The 25376-nt window shown below is 41.3% G+C and overlaps 1 protein-coding gene across 1 annotated transcript; it reads right to left on the reverse strand.

Annotated features, from left to right (window-relative positions):
* Positions 1–10162: 10162 nt before the first annotated feature.
* CLEC3A (C-type lectin domain family 3 member A) lies at positions 10163–19868 on the reverse strand. Its single transcript, XM_006122433.4, has 3 exons — positions 19605–19868; positions 17700–17783; positions 10163–16422 (listed from the first exon to the last, which is right to left on the reverse strand). The coding sequence occupies exons 1-3, from the start codon at positions 19714–19716 to the stop codon at positions 16031–16033; spliced, it is 588 nt and encodes a 195-aa protein (XP_006122495.2). The 5' UTR covers positions 19717–19868; the 3' UTR covers positions 10163–16030.
* Positions 19869–25376: the final 5508 nt, after the last annotated feature.

The following is a 25376-nucleotide window of genomic DNA, read 5'->3' on the forward strand; positions in this document are numbered from 1 at the left end:
CCCCACTGCTCCCTTTGGCAGAAATCTGGCCAATAGGAGCAGCAGGGAAACCCTCCCATGAGCAGTTTCCAGCACCAGGGGGACAGTGAGCAGCAGCACGCAGTGCTGCGCTTCTTCTCCCCCCCACACTGGATCTAACCCACGAGGCTCGGGGCTCTCCACCGCTTCATAGATTCTGTTTTTGAATGAAAAGTTATTGATGCAGCTATTAAAAGGCTTCTTCGTTGGCAGGGTCATTGTGCTTGTTGATTGGCTTTAAAAAAAATAATTACTGCACAACGATTGGATGCTTTGCACATGTGCAGAGGCGCCATTTCGGATTTTTTGGGGAGGGCCACCTGTGCATGTCCTGATTGGGGGGGATGGGACAGAATGAGATCATGGAGGGGAGCAGATGAGGATAGCAGCTTCAGCAGTTTTACTGAGCATGCTCAGTACAAGCCAAGCAGCAAATGCGGGGGGTGGGGGGGGGGAGGAGAGGGGAGACTGATTACATTTGTCCTCCCAACCCACACATATCACCTCTTTATAGGAGTATGAATGCATTGGAAAATTCTAGGTTTTTCTTGGGGGGGGGGCAGATTACTTAGCAATTAGCTGACAGGAACCCTGTATCAAATTCCTATATAAAAGAAAGAAAATTTAAATAAATATTAGATCCACTCAGCTCTAATATTAACATGTTCTGACATCTTGTGGCAGTTCATGTATTAAAATTTTAAGGCTAACCAGTGAAGTGGTCTTACTTTCTCACTAACTGCAGAGGGAGAGAGAGAGAGAGAGAGAGACTGTCGGGATTCCTGAGCGCGTTCTCAGCTCTGAAAGGGGAGTAGGTCTAGTGGGTTACCTCAGAGTGCAGATACATTTGAGTGTTATATAAGAACATTAGAATAGTCTAATGGGTCAGACCAATGATCCAAATAGCCCAGTATCCTCTCTTCCAACAGTGGCCAATGCTAGATGCTTCAGAAGGCATCAACAGAAGAGGCAATCATCAAATGATCCATCCCCCGTTGACCAGTCCCAGCTTCTGGCAAACAGAGGCTAGGGACACTATTCCTACCCATTCTGGCTAGTAGCCATTGATGGACCGCCCCTCTCCTTGAACTTATTTTCTTCTTATTGGAACCCTGTTACTGTTTGAACCTTTCCACCATCTCCTGGCAAAGAGCTCCACAGGTTGACTGTGAAGAAATACTTTGGTGTAAATTTGCTGTCTATAAATTTAATTTAGTTCTTGTGTTATGTTAGTGAAGGAGTAAATAACATTTCTTTATTCTATTTTTCCACATCATTTGTGATTTTCTACATCTCTAATATATCCCCTCCATCCTTTAGTCATTTCTTTTCCAAACTGAAAAGTCCAGTCTTGTTAATCTATCCTCATATGGAAGCTTTTCCTTACCTTTTCTGTATCTTTTCCAAATCCAATACATCTTTTTTTAGATGGGGTGACCAGATCTGCATGCTCTATTCAAGATGTGGGCATACCATGACTTTATATAGAAGCAATATGTTATTTTCTGTCTTATCTATTCCTTTCCTAATGATTCTCAATATTCTGTTAGCTTTTTAGTCTGCACTGCACATCGAGCAGATAACTATCTGCAATGATTCCAAGGTCTCTTTCTTGAATGAAACAAAAAACAGGACTATGTAGCACTTTAAAGACTAAGAAGATGGTTTATTAGGTGATGAGCTTTCGTGGGCCGGACCCACTTCCTCAGATCATGGCTACATTTCTATCACTTTCTTGAATGGTAACAGCTATTTTAGATCCCATCCTTTTTGTGTGCATAGTTGGGATATACTTTTCCACTTTGCACTTAACACTGAATTCTATCTGCTATTGTGTTGCTCAGTTACCTAGTGTTGTGAAGCAAAATACAGGACTATGTAGCACTTTAAAGACTAACAAGATGGTTTATTAGATGATGAGCTTTCGTGGGCCAGACCCACTTCCTCAGATCAAATAGTGGAAGAAAATAGTCACAACCATATATACCAAAGGATACAATTAAAAAAAAAGAACACATATGAAAAGGACAAATCAAATTTCAGAACAGAAGGGGGATGCAGGGGTGGGGAAGGTAAATGTCTGTGAGCTAATGATATTAGAGGTGATAATTGGGGAAGCTATCTTTGTATGGGTGAGATAACTAGAGTCTTAGTTGAGCCTCCCCCCCCCCCCGCGCAAAGTGTCAAATTTTAGCATGACCAGTCTTTTATTATTCTTATTCACCTGCCTCCCTCTTTTTATAACAAACTCCCTGCCCCAAAGGCAAAGCTGCAAGCCCTCAAACTCTATTTGGAGCCAGGGCATGCAGCTTTAAGCAGACCTCAAATATGAAATCCAAGGGTTCAAACTTGGTATGTAGCCCCCTCTAAATGGCACCCATACGCATGTGGCTGTGTTTTAGCAAATCAGAATGTTGGCTTGCACAACTGTCAGTGGGTTGCTGGAAGTAGTGAGTAACTAAGCACTTCCAGAAATTAAAGTGGAGTAAAAAGCACACTATTTTCTTTAAAAAAAACCAAACTTACTTAAGTAAAAGTCAAAGTATCACAAAAATAAATTACTTGAGTAAAGGACAAATACCAAAAAAATTTACTTGAGTAATGTAATGAAGTATTTCTACTTAGTTACTTTCAACCTCTGTATAAAGATATCTGGAAGACAAAATGGGCTGGAATTCAAGAAAACCTGATTCTCACAGTTAGACTTTACACTTGTGGGTAAAAGATTTTGTGTGTGTGTGTGTGTGCTCAGCTATGTATAAGTTACAGAGGGAATGTGAGGGGTGGAGGCAGAAGGACTGAAAATAAGGCTTAACAATGGACAGAAAAAGAAATGCTGAAGTTAGGTTTCTAAATTAATTTTGAACATAGGAAGCTTATGGGTATAACATGTAACACTGTGGCTACTTTTACCAGCTGTTCATTTGCAGAGAATTAGGGTCCAGTCCTACTTTAGTTCATGAACAAAAATTAATTTTGTGGCTGTACTCAAATGTACAGGGCAAATTCTGTCCTTAGCCCCACCAATGTAAACCCAGAGTAACACTATTGCAATCAATATGGTTCCCCTGCACTTACATGGGGGATGTTAAGCCAGATTTAGCCAAATTCTGCATATTTGGTGAGCAGAATTTTGATACTTCCAGTGGTTTCATTAAGGCTGGGATTTTCAGAGGAGTCATAAAAAGGTAGGCACCCGCCTCTTTGAATTTCAAAATGATTTGGGCACCTAATTTCCTTAGGGTGCGTTGGAAAATCCCAGTTTTTAAGGATGGCTGTATTCATTCTGTCTGGTTTTCTATTCAGAAGTGGTCAAAAGCTAGTGGGAATGGCAGGGAGAAGAGGAGGTCTGATCATTTAAGTCCGTGGGAGGCTTTTCCTTGATTTCAGGGGCACATTTTTAACCAATAAAGAAAATTTCAGCTACTTTTAAAAATAAATGGTGTCCCAGGGCACCTTAAAGATTAACAGATTTGTTTGGGTAAAAGTTTTAGTGGTTAAAAAACACTTTGTCAGATGCATAGAACAAAGTGGGTTTTACCCATGAAAGCTTATGTCCAAATACGGGTTAGTTTTTAACGTGCCACAGGTCTCCTCGTTGTTCTTGCAGATGCACACTAACATGCCTACTCTTCTGAGACTGTGCTATTTTTATTAAATTTACTTGTGTTGCAAAAGGGGTCCTCTTTCCACAAAACAAAAACAGCTACACGCACCAGGTAGGCACATGCTGGGTGCAAAAACGTATCACTTGGTGCCCAACTGGAATTGCGGGTAACATTACTTTAATTCATTCCTTTTAAGGATGAGTGGGAAGCTGAAGAGAAGCTTAAATATCCTGGGAAATATTTTCAAAACTATGACTCATGTTACAGTTGCTAAGTGAAGAGTGTTTTGTTTGAGGAGTTTATTAATCACTGACAGCTTGGTGATCCAGCGGCCTTATAGAGAGACTCCAGCTCATCACAACAGCATATTATTTATTTGAAGCAGCAGGGGATTTTCAAACTCTGCTTTTACAAGTGGTGGTGCCAGCTTTGTTTGGAAACATTTATACAGCAGAGCTACCTATATTCTTTTGCTACCCGGACAACTTGATCTATTTGTGCAGAATTTTCCATGCTGCATTTCCCTGGAAGGGCTCTTGTGCAGAGAGCATTTACTGGTTTTCAGGTCTGGATAAAGCTATTTTCTTTCTTAGTACTCTGCCCCCAATTTCAGCAAACCCACCTTAGCCAGCATGTACTCAAAGGTGCTTTGCGGATTAGATGTGGGCTGAAGCACATGACTTGTGGAAATGGCCTTATTTAGGGGGACTATATGGGGCTATATTGCGTAGGTACAACCACTGGAAGGTATGTCTCTGCTCTCTGGGGACTGCTCCATGCATGTGGAAGGTTGTCTCTTCATTAGGCTGCAGCAGAACGCTCCTGCATACATGCTGATCCTTTTCTTTGAACCCTACCCACTCCCCATCTCTCTCCATTACCTGTTTGTCACCTTGTTCTAGGTGAGGAGCAGAGACCCCAAGAGCACCAGGAGAGCAAGGACTGTTCTCTTGTGGGAGGCTCTTGGGAAGGGGGCCCTGGCTTATATACCTACCTCTCCCTATGGCACAGACCATCACACCTAAGTCAATTGCTTTTGTTAGCACATACTCTGCTTGGCAGAAGCTTTCCTCTCTTCCATTGGACACCCTGAATAGACCAGCAGCTTGCTCTTTGATGCTGTGAGGTAACAATAAGATGCCACAATAGCCACTGCTACTACAATGATTCAATCCCGTTCATTAAGCCAGTACTGAACACAGGCCATTCACTGGCCCTTCTACAAACATGCCTTTCAAAGAGATCATAGCCCCAAAACTCAGAGCAAAGCTTGTTCAAAGCTGCCAGTTTTCTCCTTGTTTCATGTCAGCACCAGAACCTCACAGGCCTCTGACAAGAAGACACAAAGGGCACGTCTACACTGCAGGGCTAAAGCCGAAGTAAGCTACGCAACTTGAGCTGCGTCAATTGCTTAGCCTAAGACTAAATAGCTTAATTCGGCTTTTGGCGCTGCCTACACAGCAGGAAGTCCAAGGAAGAACACCCTTCCTCCGACTTCCCTTACTCCTTGTACAATGAGGGTTACAGGAGTCAGAGTAAGAAGTCCTCCAGTTCAACATTATTTTGACATTATGTCGAAGTAACTGCTTGTAGTGTACATGCAGACTGTGTTATTTTGGAATAATGTCAGTTATTCCGAAATAGCACTGCTGTGTAGATGTACCAAGCGTTTTACCAAGTTGCTCAGAACCACACCCTCATTGTGCTGATTCTCTGACCCTGAAGGTCACTTCATGCTGCAATGGCAGCTAAGGATATAAAATCCCATGCAAATCGCTCACCAGTTAAACTATAGGCTTAACCAGTTAAACAGCCAGGCTATGTCTACACTCGCGGCTTCTTGCGCGAGTAATATGCAAATGAGGTTAAGCGTGGAATATCGCTGAGCCTCATTTGCATACCTAATGAGCCACCTTTGTTTCAGAAGAGGCTCTTGTGCAAGAAGGAGCCTCTACACTGCCCCTTCTTGCGCAAGAAAAACCCTCTTGCGCAATGCTGTTCTTCCTGTCAAGTAATAGGTGTAATGGCATTGCACAAGAGGTTTTTTTTGCGCAAGAGCCTCTTCTGAAAAAAATGGTGGCTCATTAGGTATGCAAATGAGGCTCGGCGATATTCCATGCTTAGCCTCATTTGCATATTACTCACGCAAGAAGCCAAGAGTGTAGACATAGCCCCACTGTGCTGTAGGGGGGTAGCTGGAGCAGCCCCCCCGGCTGCAGCACAGTGGGCCAGCAAGGCTGGAGCAGCTACCCCCTCCCTTCCCCCACACACAGCGTGCCACAGGCAGGGGACTGCCCCAGCAGGCCAGGTGTCGGTTACTTGGTTACCCTGGTAAGCGTGCTGGTAAGGCAGTGCTTACTAGTTAACCGGTTAAACCTTTGCATCCCTAATGGAAGCACAAAGGCGAGACAACAAACCTTTGAATGCACCCTTGTACTAAGAGCAGCATAAGGTCTCTGGGCTGACCCTGCTCCCAGTCACTGATGCAGGTGTGTATTGAGGCTGGGAGAGGGGACTGGCTGGCCTTCACTCTGGCACAGCTGTCCTCTTACTTCTCAGAGTCCACCTGCTATTTTAACTTACACCAGGAGCTGAGCTGACCCAGACTGCTTCAGAATATAGGGAGTTCAAAGTTGCTTAAATACACCTTTATTCCTCACTTCAATGCCTGCTTTGAATGTAAGGAAAAGGAAACCAAGAGACAGGCCCATTGGCATCCATGGAGTCTTTCCCCATTTACATCATTGTAAGAGAGAAAGGAACCAGCCCCCAATTATGCAATATAATGTTTCTAGGGCACTCTTCAGTGTAGTATTTGAGGTCTGACATTACTTGCCTTGTTAACTGAACTGATCACAGACAAGGAAGTTAACAAAAAAGAAACTACATTGGGATAATGCTTTGTGAAGGAAACTCAGGAAAAAAAAACAAACAAAAAAAAACCTCTCAGTCTTCTAAATAGACAGTCAATAGGAAACAGTTCCAAACCCTCAAGAATAATTGCAAGCCACAAAGGATTTTAAAAAAATAAACAGCACAGCTTAGCAGAGCTCTTTTAAAAGAGACAATATAAATATTTAAGTTTTACTCTTTTTCTTCCCCCCAGGGACCAATTCCAGAAGAATCACAGATTGAGCCATTTTCCATAGGCCAGATTCTGCATTCATCTATATAAAGGCAACAGCATAGAAATCAGGGAGGGCATAAATAGCCTTAGGATTGCATGTCAGCACATTCTTCTTTTTATTTAAAAAATCTGATCTTCAGAATCATGTCAGCTGGAGCAATCTCTGTGGAGAAGATGGCTGATTACTGGCTGCCCTTTGCTTTCATTTCATTGCTAGTGGTGAAGTAAGGAGATGGCTTCATGAAATCTTAGCAAGAGATTCCTTGAGAAGCATATGAGGAGCAGGATGGGTCTGTGCCAAGATGTGTTAAGAGACAGTTCAAAGGAGTCCCATATTATGCAAAATAACCCCCAGTTTCTGGGCTGCTCACAGATTCCTTGTTCAGAGTAAAAAACACAAACTGTTTAAGCCTCAGGCCATATGCCCTTCATGCAACTCAACAGTTTGTCCTGAGGCAGACAGCAATTCTGGCATCTTCAGCACACACAATTGCTCCCCTCTCCCACTAGCAAACACCTATCTCCAGTTACTGTCATGTGACTAAAGTTCCTTTTAAAGGCTTTGAGGCTTTCTAGTCACATCTGTATCTGATTGACAGAGCTCAGGGACATGCTTCAAACTAGTAACCTTGGATTAATATCCCAAGCCCCATACTGCTTTGTGGGCCTTTTTTTCTACAGACCCCAACAGGGAGGGACATAAGAGGGCTGTCACATCCCTTCCAGATGACACTGAAGGACCATATACCCTAGCACAGCTGCTACTGTGGCCTACAGTGCTGTTTTTTTTATTGCAGAGGAAAGTTTAAACTGAATATTACAAGCAAGAATCCTGAAATTCAGAATTTGCAAAATGGCTTCCTACTCTGGGTTCCCAGGTTCATTCTCACTAGAACCCCCTAGACTCCTTTCTACTTTGCAGACTATTTGTACTGAAATCCATTACATCTGGACATCCACCCAGCAGATGCTACTGCAGCCAAAGCCAGCCTAGTGGAATGTCCCACTGAATTCTGAATTTCTAAGTGAGGAGGGTGATTTAAGATGCTGGCTGAGTTTAGGATGAGAGTTAAAAAATAACCCTTAGTCCTAAGGGGGGACTCTGTGATACTCTTCACCAGTCCCAATGCCTTTCACTTTTGTACTGTCCTTTTCTGTTTAGTCCAACTGCAAATATCCCAAAGACTACATCCAGACTGCATCCCTCTGCCAACAGAGGGATGCAGTCTGGAGGTGAAAGAGAATCTTCCCAGCACCTGTATGTAACAGCGTTTACATGTGCCTAGCTAGCACGGTGGGACAGTACTGCATCTGGCTGCAAAAGGAACCATATTTGGGTTCCAGTCAAGTTCCCTTCTCAGCAGCCTGCTGGGCACATATTAAGGTTATGGAGAAGGATGAGAGAAAGGCGGGAAATAGGGAGAACAAGGAAGAAGACACAAGACATAAAAGAGTCGGGTGATACAAGATAAGACTAGCTAGTAAACAAATGGGTTGCTGAGAAAGGTAGGGGTGTGTGTGAAGAACCTAAGGTAGGAAAGCTGCAGATAACAATTTGTGCCACCTGGTGCAGCACAGAGCACTAATGTAGTCAGAGTAAGGGATTTAGGGTTGTGTTTGGGAGAAGGGGCCTGAAAGAAGCCAAATTCCATCTTCGCTTGGAGCACCAAATTAGCCAGTCTTGGGCATCTGTGTCTGTAGAATGCCTCCAGCTGCCTGTGTAGTATGAGCCAATTCAATGTATCTGGGGCAGATGTTGGCTGCAGCATAGGCTTCCTCCTCTCTGTCCCATGCATGAACTTAGAGGCAGTGCTTTCCCTATCTGAGGACAAGCTGAGGAAGGATCATAGCACAGGCCTGGCACTAAATGCTGCGGTCCAGTGAGAAAGTGATTGTGGCTCATGCCCCTTCTATTTGCTGCCATTCCAGGGTCTGCACAACACATTGTTAAAGAGCTGTACAATTAGTTATTGCTCCTCCATATACCCCATCCCCATATCACTGCTTCTGTTCTGTCCTGCCACTACACAACCCTATATCCACAACTGGGCTATTTATAGTTACTCAGAGCCTGTGCACCTCTAACTAACCCTTTGGCTACGTGGTGTCCTCAAATTACACTGGCTGGCAGAACAGATAAGAGAAGTTCCCATCTCTTCCCAGAACTGGCCCTCTTGAGAACCTGCCACGTGTATCTGGGCTCATAGACCTGTCAAGAGTATGCCTGATGCTGCGTTTCTTGCATTGGCCTGGCTGTCCACACAAGGGTCCAGTCTAAGCAAAGTCTCATAACATAGGTTGAACATGCGACATCATCAGTTAAATGAACTAGAAATAAGTCAAACAATTTGCTTTCGGGACCATTTAATTAGGTGTTAATGAAGACTCCTAAAATATGGATTCCTTCTTAATGTAATAACAGGTGGGTCGCTGCATTAAACAGAACTGATTTTTTTTAGCATTCAATTAGAAAGGGGGGAGAAAAAGCTGTTTTAGCAGTGCTTGTTACTGGCGTTACTTCGGAGATCATGTGGCATTTTTTACAAGGTATGAACTACCTTATTCTGTAGTGACCACTAGGTGTCACTACTGCAATTTCTACTCCAGATCTTGATTACTTTTATTGTAAGTTACTTAACAGTTACAAAATATGTACCATATTGAATGCCCGCCAACCCAAGGAAACAGCTAATTGCCAGGTCTGCCATCTAAGGAAAATCATCACTGGGAAATTACTGTTTAACCAACTATTAGGCGCTGCTCTGACAGGGATCAAAACACAGTGATCGTGTCTGTGTTTATATTATGGGAGCACCTGGGAGCTGCAAAGACGGTCAGGGCCCCATTATGCAAGGTGCTGTACAACCGTGTGCAAGGGAGCAGGAAGCATCAGAGTTTGGAATCAGGGGGAAGGCAGCAGAAGGGGAATCTGGAAGAAAAACAGCAGTGGGATTACAGGTGAGATGTGAGAAAGCAAATTATTAATGATTGGAAGGTCTGGTTAGGGGATGAATCCAGATCCAGAGGTTATGAAACCAGTAGGGAGAAGAAAGAGGGAGTATAAGCTGTTTGGCACAGGAGTGGTGTTTTTGTCCTTAGTGGCACAATAGGGTCCTGCCTCTGACTGAGATACCAAGGCAATTTTAATAATTCATATGAAGATGACAGCCCCCTCCCCACCCCAATCACTGAGTTCAGACTATCACAGACCCACAGTCCATCTTAAATTCAAGACTTACGTTCTCTGTGGTCATGGGTTTCACAGGCCCCCAAAGCCATTTTCAATTATTACATTTGTTCGGTTTTCAGTCTCTGTCATGTACTGTTAACCAAATCTACATTTGATTATATTGAAGTAAAAAATCATCTGAGGGAACTGGTAGTTCTCTCCCTCTGTGTGTATGTAACTAGTCTGAAACTCTGTCTGGGTTTCAGTAAGGAAAGATGGACCTCTGCTGGATGAAAGAAATACTGAGAATCTTGACATACACTCATATTGTATATAAAATCAAATATAGATACAGATTATAGGTAGCCAACATTTTTCAAACAAAAGCATGTTTTATTTTAAAATGGCCTGTTTTCAGAAATAACATTTAATAATTGTTGACTGTCAATTTTTTCATAAAAAGGGGGCCTATTTTTGCAATTTTTATCGAAACAATTATTAAGATGTCTCATTTACCAGAGACCATGGTTGTTTTGGGCAAACACAAAGGCTATGTCTACATTGAGCTCTCTTGTGTAAGAAAATATGCAAATGAGGCACGGGGATGAATATCGCCACACCTCATTTGCATACTTAATAAGCTGCCATTTTTGCGCAAGGGGCTTTTGCACAAGAGCCATTTTGCCGCTTATTTCCAGGCAGAATGGCTCTTGCGGAAGAGAGGGTTTTTGCGCAAGAAGGAGCACTGTAGACTGCTCCTCCTTGTGCAAAAGCCCCTTGAGCAAAAATGGAGGCTCATTAAGTATGAAAATAAGGTGCGGCAATATTCATCGCCATGCCTCATTTCATACGTTCTTGTGCAAGAAAGTGCAATGTAGATGTAGCCAAAATGTCTATGAGTTCATTAACATTTGCAATACAAATGGTGAACATTAAAAAAATACTAAAAAAAACTATTCATTGTTCCATTTCCAACATTTTGAAATGAAAATAACTTTGAAGTGATTATATGTATGATAAAACAAAAGCTAAATTCTTAAAAGGCTGGTCTCATTTTTTGAACATGAAGAACAGAAGTTGCATGATCACTACATGACTTGGAAATAGTTTTATATTGTGTTGAATCTGATATTCTATTTGTCCCATTTTGATTTTCTTTAACCAGGCATCAATAGTTTCCTTGTTTTTATTTTTGTGTTAAATTATTTCACTAATAATCAAAGTAAAATAAAAAGTTAATTAATGCTTTGCAATTAATTATTCTTAGCAACCATAGATGAAGAATCAAACTATTTAAAGCATAGAAAAGTTGGAAAAAAAGAAATTTGTAAATGGATAATTTCCCCCGCCTGTCTGGTGGCTAAACTTAAAAAACAACAAATAGTCATGGATCACCTTAAAGACTAACAAAACATGTAGATGGTATCATGAGCTTTTGTGGGCACAACCCACTTCTTCAGATGAATGGAGTTATTAAAGATCCAGTTTCAAAATAAATAAGGGATAGGGAGTGGGAAAAAGGGGAAGAAATAGTCAATTAGAGTCTCCATGCTACATGAAGCTGATGGTTACATGTGTGATGGCTAGTTATTTTGTCTGTCAAGATGCTTCTACAGATTCCGTCCCAGTAGCATCTGAGTACTTGGGATAAGAATTCTTCAAAAGAGCTTTACCCTCTCTTTCAAAGAGAGTGGGATTTATGTCAGTGTTCCCCAAGCTGTGATTATATAAAGACAAGTGTGAGTCCCACTGTACCATGACTACTCAAGGCCTGTGGCTCAATGCTGTTCCTGCTGCTCACCATCTTGTCCCTTTTACCTTGAACCCAAGCACAGAGTGTTGCTTTGGGAGCTTTCTCCATTTCACTCATCATTGTGGGATAAAAGTGGAGTCTTCTTCAATTCTGCAGCTACAGCATAGAGCTTAGGCTACTTGGTTAGGAAATACATTCCCCTTTTGGGCTCTCAGTCATTCACACCATCTGGGACAGGTTGTTTCCTCATCAGGCATCAAACACTCAGCGCCTACCATCACGTCACTCTGGCTCCATGCAATATGTTCCATGATCACAGTTAGAGGAAAGGCAGAGGAATGTGGCAGCTTGTGTCTTGTTAGTGCTCTCAGACCCTTCTTGAGGCCACGCTAGCCCTCTTGGAGAGAGAGGAGCAAAGAGGTGAACTCTGGCTCTGTTTTCTGTGCAGATAGGACGGTACTCATCTCTGTGCCTTTGCTTAATAGTGTCTGCAGGATGCGGTAGTCTGGGTGGAGGAGTGAGGCTGGGGGCAATAGAAGAGGATCCTCTGTGCTACTTAACAAGGTCCTTCTAGGACTCTGTAGTCACTGCTCTCTAGAGCCACATCTGCAAAGCTCTGTGCAGCTCAGCAAGTGACCCATTCATGGATGTGAATGAATAGGGGAAGAGGAATAGTCTTTGATTTGATCCAGTTACCACTAGTTGACTCTTACCATCACTCTGTTTCCTCCTCTCCATCTTTTCCAATTCCTCCTTTGTCCTGCTCCTCTCCTTCCCCTGCCCACTTCCTGCTGCTCACCCTCAACTTCCTGCCAACCATTCCATCCTCTTTGACCTGCCTTTTCACCCTCTCTTTCTGGTCTACTTCAGACATTCCAGTTATTAGACAAATCATCTAAGTGTGAGTCTTTCATACAAGCTCTAACTTTTTGAAGTAATTAATTGGCACTTATGTCACACACTTTGTTAAACAAATAAACAGGCTATATGTAGAAAAATGTCCCCCGTGGTGTCCACAGTCAGTTTATATTGCTGCTATCAAAAGTAAATGGATGGAAATTGAGTCAAAATAAAGAATAACCCCTTGGAATTTGGTAGATAGTTGTGCTACTGCACATGTGACTAGGTTTCTAAAACTGTGGTGAAATTACATGTTGAACTTAATTATATAAATATATCTGGAAAAACTATAATAACTAACCCAATGAATAGGCACTCACAAGACCAAATCAAACTACTGACAGGCTCTCCATTTATTTACATCACAAAACCAAATGAGGATTGTAGCATCTTCTAAGATGCTAGTAGAGTGTAGAGTGTCCTGATAAATTATGGGAGCAAAGCAAGTTAATTTGGAGGCTGGCTAGCAAGGTGGACAATCAAGCATCTATTGAAGGTTCCTCATCTAGAGAAATAATTATTTCACCAATGAAGGTGCAGTCAGAATAACTATAGATGTATTAAATGGTTCCATATGTGCAGGCATCATTGGCCACTACTGGAATGGAAGCAGGCAGTTGTTTGACAGTACACACAACACAACACAACAGGGGAAGAAGAAGAAAAAAGCTTATTTGATTGATACTGCGGGAGAGTTTAATTAGCTAATGATCCACAGTGAAATCTGCCTGTGGAACTCACATTGATTTTTGTTACTCTTCTGATAAGGGTGATGGGCAGCAAATGATTAGATGTGGTCAGGGTTTTGGCATAGCATTTTACCTGGAATATGATCCCACTGATATGTCCTCTAGTGTCCATTTGGAGTGCTAGATCAATGGGAAGAGTGAACCTATCAAAGAGTGGTGCACCATTTCCTGCAGTACCATGCATTATCTTTGGTGATCTCCTGGCCGGGTAAAAATCAGCCTAATGGTGATTACTTTGTGAGTAATTATGTGACCTTGACCCTTGCTGGCTAGAGAGATCTGTGGATGAACAAAACATTTATCCAGAGCTATCAGCTTCCACTTACAAATGCTAATGGTGGCACAACTGGAAATGGATTCTTTATCCTGGATCACTGACCCCACATCTGCTACAATGCTTTTAGTTCTTGAGTTGATCTGAATTCAGAAGTGGCCTATTTTCTGTATTTGATGCTGCTGAAGTCACATGAGAAACTGAACTCAAGATGACAAAAATGTCACAAGAAGAGCTGAACTCTCATGATTTCTAGTATTTTGGGCCAGAGGCTTACAAGATTTTGGTGACAAACTCATTAGCCCAGATTTGGCTTTGAACATGAATCTAAGCCCTGTCCCAAATCTAATCTGTGTCTGAATACCATCTTGTCAATGCCTCTTGAGATGGAATTCACAGATGTTGATGGAATTCTCTCTTGTACAAGATGTGTACGCAATGTTTACAGAACCACAATGCATGTAACCTTGTATATTTTTGAAGTGCTGATTGTACATCTGCGTGTTCTCAAAAACAAAAACCCGATAGTGTTTGATTTATTGGCAATTAAAGATGTATTGTACAATTAAAAGGAAAACTAAGAGTTGACTTCCAAGTAACAGATTTTAGGATGCAAGAGATGATTTGCAAACTTCATTGGATTGTAGTATTTGCGTGATTGCAAAGAAAAGTATATGGCTGTCTTCTTTTTTTCTTTGGTTTGCATTTCTCTAAATGAATAGAAGTTATTCACTATTCACAGCTCTTTTGAAAGATTAAGAACAGCCAAAAAAAAGTGTAATTCTTCCACGCTGAAAACATCAGGTGCTTTAACTGGAAATTTGCATGTAAGCAAGTCAGAGCAGAAGCACAAGGACAATATCTTTTGAATGACCAATACATACAAAACAGTTTCACAGCTAGCATTTAATGTGGCTAGATTGTCCCCTGACTAATGAGGCTCACAGAGATGTAGGTAGGATCTTAGGCTACATCTACACTGCTGGCTTTTGCCTGCAGAGAGTATGCTAATGAAGTGCTCATTAGCAACTTCTCATGCTTCATTTGCATAATCTCTGTCCGAGGCTTTTTGTGTAAGAGGTTTTTGCACAAAAGCTAACAGTGTAGATGGATCAGTTTTGTGCAAAAAAAACCCAACCCCTTTTGCGCAAGATCTGCATATCTCCTTTTTTGAGGCATAAGGATCTTATGCAAAAGGGTTTTTTTCCCCACAAAATGGTTCCATCTACACTGCTAGTTTTTGTGCAAAAACCTCTTGCGCAAAAAGCTTTGGGCAGAGATTATACAAATGAAGCGCAAAAAGTTGCTAATGAGCACTTCATTAGCATACTCTCTGCTGGCAAAAGCCAACAGTGTAGACGTAGCCTTAGAGTCCCCCTCTCTTTGGGCTGTGTTAATTGCCAGGCTCATCCGTGGGTGGGTGCAGAGGCTGTGCCCTAGATATTTCCATGTAATACAGGTGAATCCATGGCCTACAGGTGAATCCATGGCTCTTCCATCCCTATATGCCAAGCAATGGAACTGGTTTCCTATCAACCTACCTACAAAAGGGTGCTATAAATTACTCCTCTGCAATGCAATCACGGAGCCTCAGAAGTCAATATGTTTTTGAGCAAACTGCTCCTTCTGGGTGGTATGCTTGTTCTCTGCTCCTTATTATGGAGGGCAAGCTAAAAGCATACTCTCGCCCTGACATTAAATTTCAGAATGGGCAGAAGAACATTCTAAACAACATGCATTACATTTAAAAAGAATACAAACAATCTAAGTGGAAGCAAACATTTCTAGTCAGGCTGATGTCTCATTCACTGGTGGAAGTATTTTCCCCATTTTCTAGAAAAGTGTCATTTTAAACTCCATAATCTTTCAGAATAACATTAGCTTTTATTCATTTGTTCTTCCTTTAGATCAACATCTCATTTCAGAGCCACGTTGTTGAGTTCCACTGCACTAAAGTCCTATTTAAGCTTCCATAGCCTCTTGCTAGCAATCTTCACGCGCTTGTGAACATTCTATGTATGGAACTTCCATATATATTGACCAGAGTGCTGCATGGAGTTTAAGCAAAGACTAATCTATAGAGATATTTACTGTATGAGTCTGAGTGATGGGGTTTGACTTTACGATGTTGATAAGATGAACATCATACTGTGAGAGTATGGCAAAATATTATGCACTACATCTCAAAACCAAACTTTATGCACATTCACATACAGCATATGTGACAGTTGCATGGTGAAAGACCTCACTAAATACAACCTTTTTAACCAATGAATGGAAAAATAAATTAATAAAGAAAATTCTTGCTTAGTGTGAAGTTTGTGTATTGTGGGATGTGTGTACAACTGACTGCTGTATGAGAGAGGAATTACTCCCATGCAAAAACTGCATCTTAATAACCAAATACACTGATGCAGCTAATGGGAATGGAATTATGGGATCAGGAATTCACAAATATATCTTTTGACAGTACGGCAGACTTCATCCCTCCACTTGCCTTGAGATGACTGGGAAAACAAGACACAGTTTTCACGCTTTCCCCCATTTGGTTGCGAGCGATCCCAATTGAAATAGTTTAGAGCCATCCCATTGACATCAACAAATTTCCCTTCGTTTACCATGTCAGTGATACCTAACCAAAAATCGGCAACCCCTGGCAGGCTTTTCTTGCTGTAGTCTCGAAGGGAGTTAGTTTCTTCATTATCTCTGGGGATAGCCAGTGTCCCTCCCTTGGCAATGCAGTCTTCATTAGCTTCATGGAAGTGCTTGGCACCTTCTGATGCCAGGTAGCACTTCTTATAGATCTTTGTTCCACGAAGACAGACTGCGAATAGATATGGTTGAACATGTAAAGAAACAAAATAACATATTAAAATAGGGTTTGGACCAGTTCTAGAGGCAGGAGAGCAGCTCACACCTATTCAACTTTTCTTTGTTTTTTTTGGTTTTTTTCATTGTGTGCATTTGGCTGTTTGTAGGCAGGTTTTTGCAGGTGTGGGGAGCTCCAAGAATATTTTCCATGTAGGCTGGTAAAGTGGCTAGGGTCACTGTAGAACAGAGTTGACTTTTTAATGGGAGATTTTTAAAAGTCCCCAAGAAAATGAGGCCCCAAGTCCCACTGGAAATCCCACTTGTGACTTGTGAGGTTAACTCCAGAAAGAGCTATTGAAAATCTCATCTTCAAGCTTTTTATACTAACCTACTTTGGGGACCATTCTCGGCCTTGGATACACCCAGGAATTAAATTTCCTCAAGGATTCTTTATGCTGCTATTTGAGAGCACATGTACACACAAAAGCGATTTAGGCCTGTTGTTTATTTAACTTCATTTATTTTTGTAAATACTTCCAACTGCCAACTTTACGCATTTGACTTCACCTCATCGGGTTCAAAACATACGCTGAGGAGAAATGGATGTTTATATTGTTGGCAGAGCTTGTTTAGTTGTCAGGAAGTAGGTGTATTCTTGGCTTTACACCAAAGACAAGTATCTAAAGGTCTTTTCATACTTGTGACATTTAAGTGCCAAAGTAAAGCATGTTATGCATTAGCTAAGTCTAGTCCCTAGTAAATAAATGGAAGACAGAAGGTGCTGAAAGGTTAATTCAGTATGTCCTGACCATCAGATATTGATTGGAAATTCATAATTCAAATCTCTGGGCAATTTATAGATAAATATCACCACTGGCAAAATAACATACCGAGTACATAAAACTGTTTAGGGCTTCATTTCCAGTCATTTTTCTCACCACCCGCCTCCCTTCAAATGCTAATTTCAAGTGAAATGTCCTTCAAAAGAGAGAGATTACATTCAATGCTTTGTTTGCACAAGCCTCATTTATTAAATCTCATGTATTTTTGGCTATGCTTCCCCAGTAATAGACCACAAGGCATGATGGTATAGCTTTCCAAAATTCAGGTCATTGCTGACTTCATCAAGTGGAAGATGTTATCCATATCTCAGTGTCACATCGCTAACCCCACCGTCAAAGAAGCATGATTCCCCATTGAACATTATAGTGAGGATCAGAGAATGTTTGGTTTAATCAAAGAAGGTTTTGTGACATTTCCTATTAAAAACAGGCTCATAAAACGTTTTACCTGTCTGAAGTGCCTGCATTTCTTTCAGGGAGTTTACTTCTTGCCACAGCTTGTCAATCTGAGTCTTTAGCTCACCATCCTTTTCTTAAATGAATGAACAAATACATAAATAAGTAAATATACACATTCAGGAATGTCTTTAAGTTAGAAGCTCTTTTAAAATATCATGGGCTTCCATGCAAATGAGATTTGCATAGTTCTTCATATGGGAGACAAATCAGAGTAATCACAATATTCAGAGATAATTAAAATGCTATAATGCAATAGCATTAAGTAGCAATCATTTAAATACTATAAAAAAAATCACAATTCTAGTAATAATTACAAGCCAAACAAAATGTTCACTTGGGTCTGATTGTGCTTTGTGACACCCGTGGATCTTCTTACATTGAAATCAGCGAGATTATACCAACATAAAGTTTATGCAGGTTGCACATAAAGCAACAAATATTCATAAACAAAAAAATTGCATATTTAACTATTTTAAACAACACAAGTTTAGTAAAATTAATTCCCATACTTAAGTATAGTATTAATATGATAGCTAACTATTTTCCACATTGGTTTATATTGAATTGCATTCTCCTTAGGTAAATACTCATACAATTTTGATGAAATGTCATGGTAGATCACTTAAATCCAACTTTTTAATGTGCTGTTTAACTATCAATTCAGACACAGTTATTATGTTACTGGGGCATGCTGAAGAGATTTGGTTTTGGCTTTACATCTGAGGCCTAGTCTAAGATACATGGTCTGATGTAAGTGGACTTGCATTCACTTAACTGTGAAAGTGTCTTCACTGAAAATTGGCTTATTCCCCTGAGGAATAATGGCTCTTCTGAAAGAGGAGGTTTTTCCGACATTTAGCCCAGTGTAGATGGGCCAAATGTCAGAAAAGCCACTTCCAAAAAACCCCAAAAAACAAACAACCCCCCCACACACATCGGAAAAAGGTACGCAAATTGCTGTTCACAATTTGTGTACCTTTTCCAACCCCCTCCCGCCCAGCAGTGTAGACATAGCCTTAGATTACAAGAGGAATCAGGGCTCTGAGCTATCATGGTAATCAGCATGGTATAAGCCACTCAAAACTAGACAGAGTCATTGAAAAGGAAAACAAATATCATACAGACTTCTTACTTTCAGAGTTGTGTGAACACAGCAAGAAATGGACTTCTGTATGATGCTTATTTTTCATGAAAAGTTAAACATTCACCAACTGCGTAGCCTATATTATGATTTCTAAAAAAAATGGGAGGTAAGCTTTTAAATCAAATACACATTTCCCAACAGTATTCAAGGTTTTCATCTTTGCACTGTATATTTTTATTGGGAAACTAAACCTTTCTCACCAGTTCCTCCTGGCTCCCTTTGTCTGTCATTGTACAACACTCTCCAAATAGCTAGAACAGAAGAAGAGCCTACAAATATCTCATTTTAAAAGTTATAAAACTTTTTTAGCTCATAGAAAATAAATCCCAACAATAATCCATGGAAATCTGTTAGTTTATTCAGCATGTTTTGATCAGATGCACATGACATTCCACTATATAATACATCCATTATATATCTATTATTTAATACATACCTGAAGATCATGGGCCAAACTACAAACTCAATTATAACTCAAAATCTCAAATAAAGTCAATGGAGTCGAGAGGACACTATTTGGTTCTCTATCCTAATTCTAAATTTATGCAATACAATTTGTCACATTAAACTTTGCTTTATTAGTACTTGTAACCCAAATAATGCGTACAAAATCCTCTCTCTAAACAGAGTAAATATAGGCACAAATACCCTTCCATAATACATTTTAAAAATATTAACCACTGACTCAAATAATATTTAAGAATATTGTAAATGCCCATTGCATATACTCCCCCCAATTAAACCAGTTACCTTTCACTCTACGTTTACTGTGCTTTCTAGCTCTGAACTTGGAAGCCTGGCTAGTAGTCTGATCCAGCAGTAGTATGGTAATGAGAAAAATTAGAAGTCCAGTTTGTGCCATGTCTCTATTCAAAAGCTAATGAGAAGCTTCCAGAAAGTCTCTATAGCAGCTAAGAGAGCAAATCACACAGCCACAGCTCAATATGAACTGACTGAAGTTAGCTTTATAAAACCGTAGTGATAGAGTTGGCTGTACTCCTTGCTTACGAAATGTGTTTGATGCTTCAGCTGGTTTCAGCACAAGGTACCCGTTGTTCTCATTCCTCCTCTTGGACTCCTGTTTCCTTGCTGATTTCAGTTGGGACAGATCAATTTTACAGAGCATATCCCAGAATGGAACAATGTATTTGTTTTACCATCAGTGAACTCCATTTTCAAGAGCAATATTTTAAACCTTGAGGATGAATGTCATGGAAAAGCAAATGGGCATTCAAGAAGCATTCATCAGTATATTGTCACTTTCAAGGACATACAAGTCATAGAAGAATTTAGCAACACCCACATCCAGCTTCTTGAAAATGGGTCTGGCCTACACCAATTAAAACTAGACGGTGGGCATGATCCTCCTTCCATTGAGGTCAGTGGGAGTTTTGTCACTGAGTTCAATGACAGCAGACCCAAGCTTTGTAAAGCCACGTCTACACTAACCCCCACAGTTGACCTACTAGCAAATAGCATAGCTGAAGTCCCCATACTTACTTCAGTGTCTTGTGTGCATTAAGGTTGGTGGGGGGGCTGCTTTCCTGTCAATGCTAGGTACTCTTCTCATTTTGGTGGAGTACTGGCATTGACAGGAGAGAGCTCAGAGGACGATTTATCATGTCTAAGCAGACACGCTAAAATGAAAGCTGGTGGATCAATTGCTTCAGTGTTGATCCCTGGTGTAGTGGAGAAAAGCCCTAACTCTCCAAGAAGTTTTGGTCACACTTTATATGAAGGACATGTTTATAAATAGCTTACAAAGGATTAATAAGAGAGTAATAGATGATACATGTGTACAGATGTGAGTAGTATGTACTATAGACTTGGATCAGATACTCTTGTTGGTACTCATCTAGCTTCTCCCCACCCAATAAGCATTGCTCACTTGACTCATCAAAATCAAACCCCTCTCAGTTGATTGACATCCATTTGGCTCTTTGAGCTAGGTTTCCCTTTGGTGAGGCTTCAATATGTCCATGAAATCTGCTGTCCTTCTGGGCCTGGATCCTTCTTGACTGGAAGGGAAAAATATAAGCAGTGGAACCTCCTGCCCATTTGTGGTATCAAAATGATATGTTGCTCCTATGAAATTATAAAGATATGTGACCCTGCCTCTCCTCTTTTACATAGGGAATGAAATAGTTAACAGTGTCAACACTCAATTGGGTGTCCTGGTTCACACCTCACGGGGATGAATGGGGCAATTCGCACCTGTCAGAGCTCTTTCAGAGTCACCTAGGCATCTTTGCACTGGCTACAGTCCATGCCATTTGAGAGGTTTTCTTTACAACTAAAACACCTGGAAGGGGTGGAGGGGAAGCTGAGCTGCAGATGAATAAGATAGTAGTTTCAGAGAAGTGCCTGTACAGTGCAAAGGTCTGGTTATCAGACCTACCCAGGCCCTCTTATTCAGGACATCAGTAGAAGGCATTATGGGATTATTATAAAAAAACTGATTGGACTCTATCAAGCTGTAACACGTGATTAAGCCATCTATTAATCATTAGTTAAGTCTTTACAAACTATTTATAAATGTACTCTTAATATGAATTATGACTGGGTCTCTCTAGTACCTCTTGTCATAGGATTGAGGCACTTTCTCATTATGTTAGATCAGCATAATGAAGTTGCGGTAACAGTAATGTTAGCTCCATGGTGGTGTTCTTAAATATCACAGCACAATAGTGTCCCATTGCAGTGGGCATTCTGACACTGCTGACCAAGTACAACATGTGAATGGAAATTTACACTCCACCTTGATAATAAGCAGGTAATTATGATGGCGGCCATTTTATCACGTATAGACTGAATTGTGAACCACTGTAGCTGAAAGCTTGAGGTTCTCCTGGGGTGCTGGAACAATTTGTAAGGACAAGGCCCAAAAGCCATTGAATGAAGCTGCTAACCCTGTACATGATAGAAGCACTTCAAGCCAGATAGTGCAGCCATAGCTCTCGTACGTATGGTCTCTACAACATGAATAAAAAACTACAACAACAACAACAAGAAATAGACAGCCAAGCTGAGACCTGCAATAGATTCATAGCCTCTGTAGGTCAGATACAAAAAGACTCATAGATTTCAATTATTTCATCAGTGACTTGGATAATGAAGTGGACAGTACACTTATACAATTTATGGTTGACACCAAGCTGGGAGGGGTTGCAAGCACTTTGAGGACAAGAAAAGAATTCAAAATAACCTTGATCAATTGGAAAATTGGTCTGAAATCAACAAGATGAAATTCAAAAGAGACAAATGCAAAGTACTACACTTGGGAAAGGAAAACGATCAAACGCACATCTACAAAGTGAGGAATAACTCGCTAGGCCATAGCATGGCAGAAAAGGATCTGCGAGTTATATTGGAAACTCAAACGTCTAAACTACACCCCTCTGTCAGCAGAGGGATGTAAATTAGATGTATCAAAAGTGCAAATGAAGCCGGGATTTAAATATCCCATGTTTCACTTGCATAATGTTGTCCACTGCTTTTTTTTTGTTTTGAAACGGGACTTTTCGAAACACCCCCGGCAGTTTAGATGGGGCATTTTTGACAGAAATGCCCCATTTTGAGAGATCCTGTACTCTAATGTCCCATCTAAACTGCCATTTTTAAAAAGCCCTGTTTAAAAAAAAAAGCATCAGCTGCCTTTATGCAAATGAAGCACGGATATTTAAATCGCTGCTTCTTTTGCACTTTCGATATGTCTAATTTACATCCCTCTGCCGACAGAGGGAGGTAGTTTAGACGTACCCTAAATGAATGAGTCAACAACATCACGCAGGTGCACAAAAGGCTGACATTCTAGGGTGTATTAAGAAGAGTGTTCCATGTAAGACAATGAGCGAACTGTGCTGCTCTACTCAGGACAGGTGCAGCCTCACCTGGAATATTATGTCAAGTTTTGGGCACCCTTCTTTAAAAAAAGATGGGACCAAACTGGAGAGAGTGCAGCCCACCGTGTGGATACATTTTATATCAGTGTAAAGGTGCCATATGCCAGTATAGTTTATTTCCCTTTTCATATAGCAATACATACTACAGCTATAAAGCACGTTTATATTGATTTATATACTGGTATAGTTACAGCAGTTCAGGTTGTGTGTTTGGATAAGGTCTTGTGATCACCTCCAACTTGCAAAAGCCATAATCCATGATACTGTTTAGTGCCCCAGGTGGGTTTTTACAGCAGTTTTCTCAGTTTATCCACACTTCCCAACAACAGGGTCACTCAGAAAATGAAATACCTTTGTTTATCTGAATCTGCAGGTTAGTCCATGGGGGCTCCTCAGGGTAGAAAGTCTGCCCTATTGACAGTTGGATCTTTATCTGCTGCTGAAACTGGCTTTGAACAATCCATTCTTAGCCTCCACTGTGTATAGAACAGCTTTGTGGAAAGAACATGCTGCTACATGTTGAGTACTAAAAGATCTATGTGGAACTAGACTTGGATGCTGGGCTGGGCTCTGGAAATAGATATAGATACACAAGTCATTTCCTGTTGAATGGAATAAGAAGTGACTGTGAAAGATGGTCACGTCATTCACTTATCTCCTGGGTTGGTAAAGCTACAAATAAAACACAGCTGATGAATAGATCTTTTAAGATGAGGGACGCATTGATCTGCTCTAAGGAAAGCTGTTCAAATATTGCTTTTAGTCCAACTATGTTACGTTGAGGTTTACCACCCCCTCCAGGCTTTGGAGCGAATAGATTTCTGTTTGGGTCATGTCATGCTTGGACAAAATGTGAAACTGACATGTGGTTGCAATAGCTATTTCTGGAGTTACGGAAAGTTGTTTTTTCGGTGTTTCGCGTTCTGACAAACAGGACCCATATAAGTTTAGATAAAAAAAGCTCTTGAGTGGCTATAATCGATTGTTGACCTTGGGATGTAAAGAGAATCTGAAGGCTGCACTGAGCCACTGCCAGCCTCTGGAATTTCAAATGGTACAACCTGAGGAACTAACATGATAGATAAAAGTACATAATACAGGTTGGACAACCCTGATCTGGCACCTTTGGGACCTGACTGGTCCCAGATGAGGGATTTTTCCAGACCAGGAGAGGTCATTTCTGGCCTCCCCACCCTGTGCTCCCCACAGGCTTCCTTGCTCCCCCCACAGCCCAGCTGAGCTGCCTCCCTCCGCAGCCCAATGGAGTCTCACACCGACTCCTGGTTCTTCCCCCCATCTCCCCACAGCTCAGCTCAGCTGCACTCTGGCTCCTGCCCCTCTCCCCCCCCCGCCCAGCTGAGATGCACACCATGCTTCCTGGTTCCTGCTCACCCCACTCCCTGCAGCCCAGCTGGGCTGCACATTTCCCCCCCCCCCCCGCCCCCGCATAGCTTCAGGCTCCCAGCCCTGCAACCCCCTGCAGTATAACAGGACTCCGATCCTGGAACATCCATGATCCTTCGAGACCATGAATGTTGTCAGACAAGAGAGTTCCAGTTTATAGAGGTGCAACCTGTCTAAAGCTGAGAGTGTGGTCTCTTTCCCTATCGCAGTTCTCTCTCCAAATGCCACTTCATGACTAGTCCAACTGGGAAACATGGAGTACATTGGGTAACATGTACTTGTTTCAGTTAAATTGAAGTTTGCAAACCCTTCAAATCACTGAATTTTGTTCTTGGCAAAATGCTGTATGTTTCAATTTCTCAGTCTCCAAGCCTTGGGTCTTTTTCAAAACTCTGAGCTCAGATGAAGCAGGGATTATGGCGGAAATCCTTGAACTAGGAAGCAACACGGGGGGGGGGGGGGGGGGGGAGGGGGGTACTGTCTAACTGAGGTTGTATGTTTGGAAAAAGGAAACGAAGGACCTGCCTCCTAGAGTGTGAGGTTTGGTAAATGTCAGCCATATTTTGGGCTTGTGCTGGGAGTGGGAGATTGCTAATCTTTTTTCTGATCATATTAACTCATTCTTTCCAAGGGAAATGTTCCAGTTAAAAGGAAGCCTGTGCTATGTATTGGAGATAGAAGGGGAACAGGGTTTTTACTAAACAAAGTAGGCTGCATTACAGAATTTGTCTGCTCATATTCTGGACACTAGAAAGTTCCTAGCACACACACCCTGACTAGATGAAAAGTTATTTTACATGAAAGAATCTAACAGTATTTTCGGGTTCCTGCATGAATAATTTGTGCCACACAGAGGGTCCCACATTTGGGCCTTGACAGGTTGAGAGTTGTGTAACTGACAAACATGAGGCCAGTTATGCTTTTCTAAGGCAACTACCTTATCTAAGTGGTCTAGAGCATTCTCTTGACTAATCAGAAGATAGATAATGGAGATGGTGGGGAGGGAAGGCAGTGTTAGTCACAGGGGCTATGTCTAGACTGCAAGCCTCTTTCGAAAGAGCCTCTTTCGAAAGAGCGCGTCTAGACTGCACGCGGAACTTTCGAAAAAGCAAGCCGCTTTTTCGAAAGAAAGCACCCAGTGAGTCTGGATGCTCTCTTTCTAAAAAGCCTGTTTGCTTTCAAGAACGCCTTCTTTCGAAAGAGCACTTTCGAAAGA

The sequence above is a fragment of the Pelodiscus sinensis genome, chromosome 12 (genome assembly GCF_049634645.1).
Source record: "Pelodiscus sinensis isolate JC-2024 chromosome 12, ASM4963464v1, whole genome shotgun sequence".
NCBI classification, from domain to species: Eukaryota; Metazoa; Chordata; order Testudines; family Trionychidae; genus Pelodiscus; species Pelodiscus sinensis.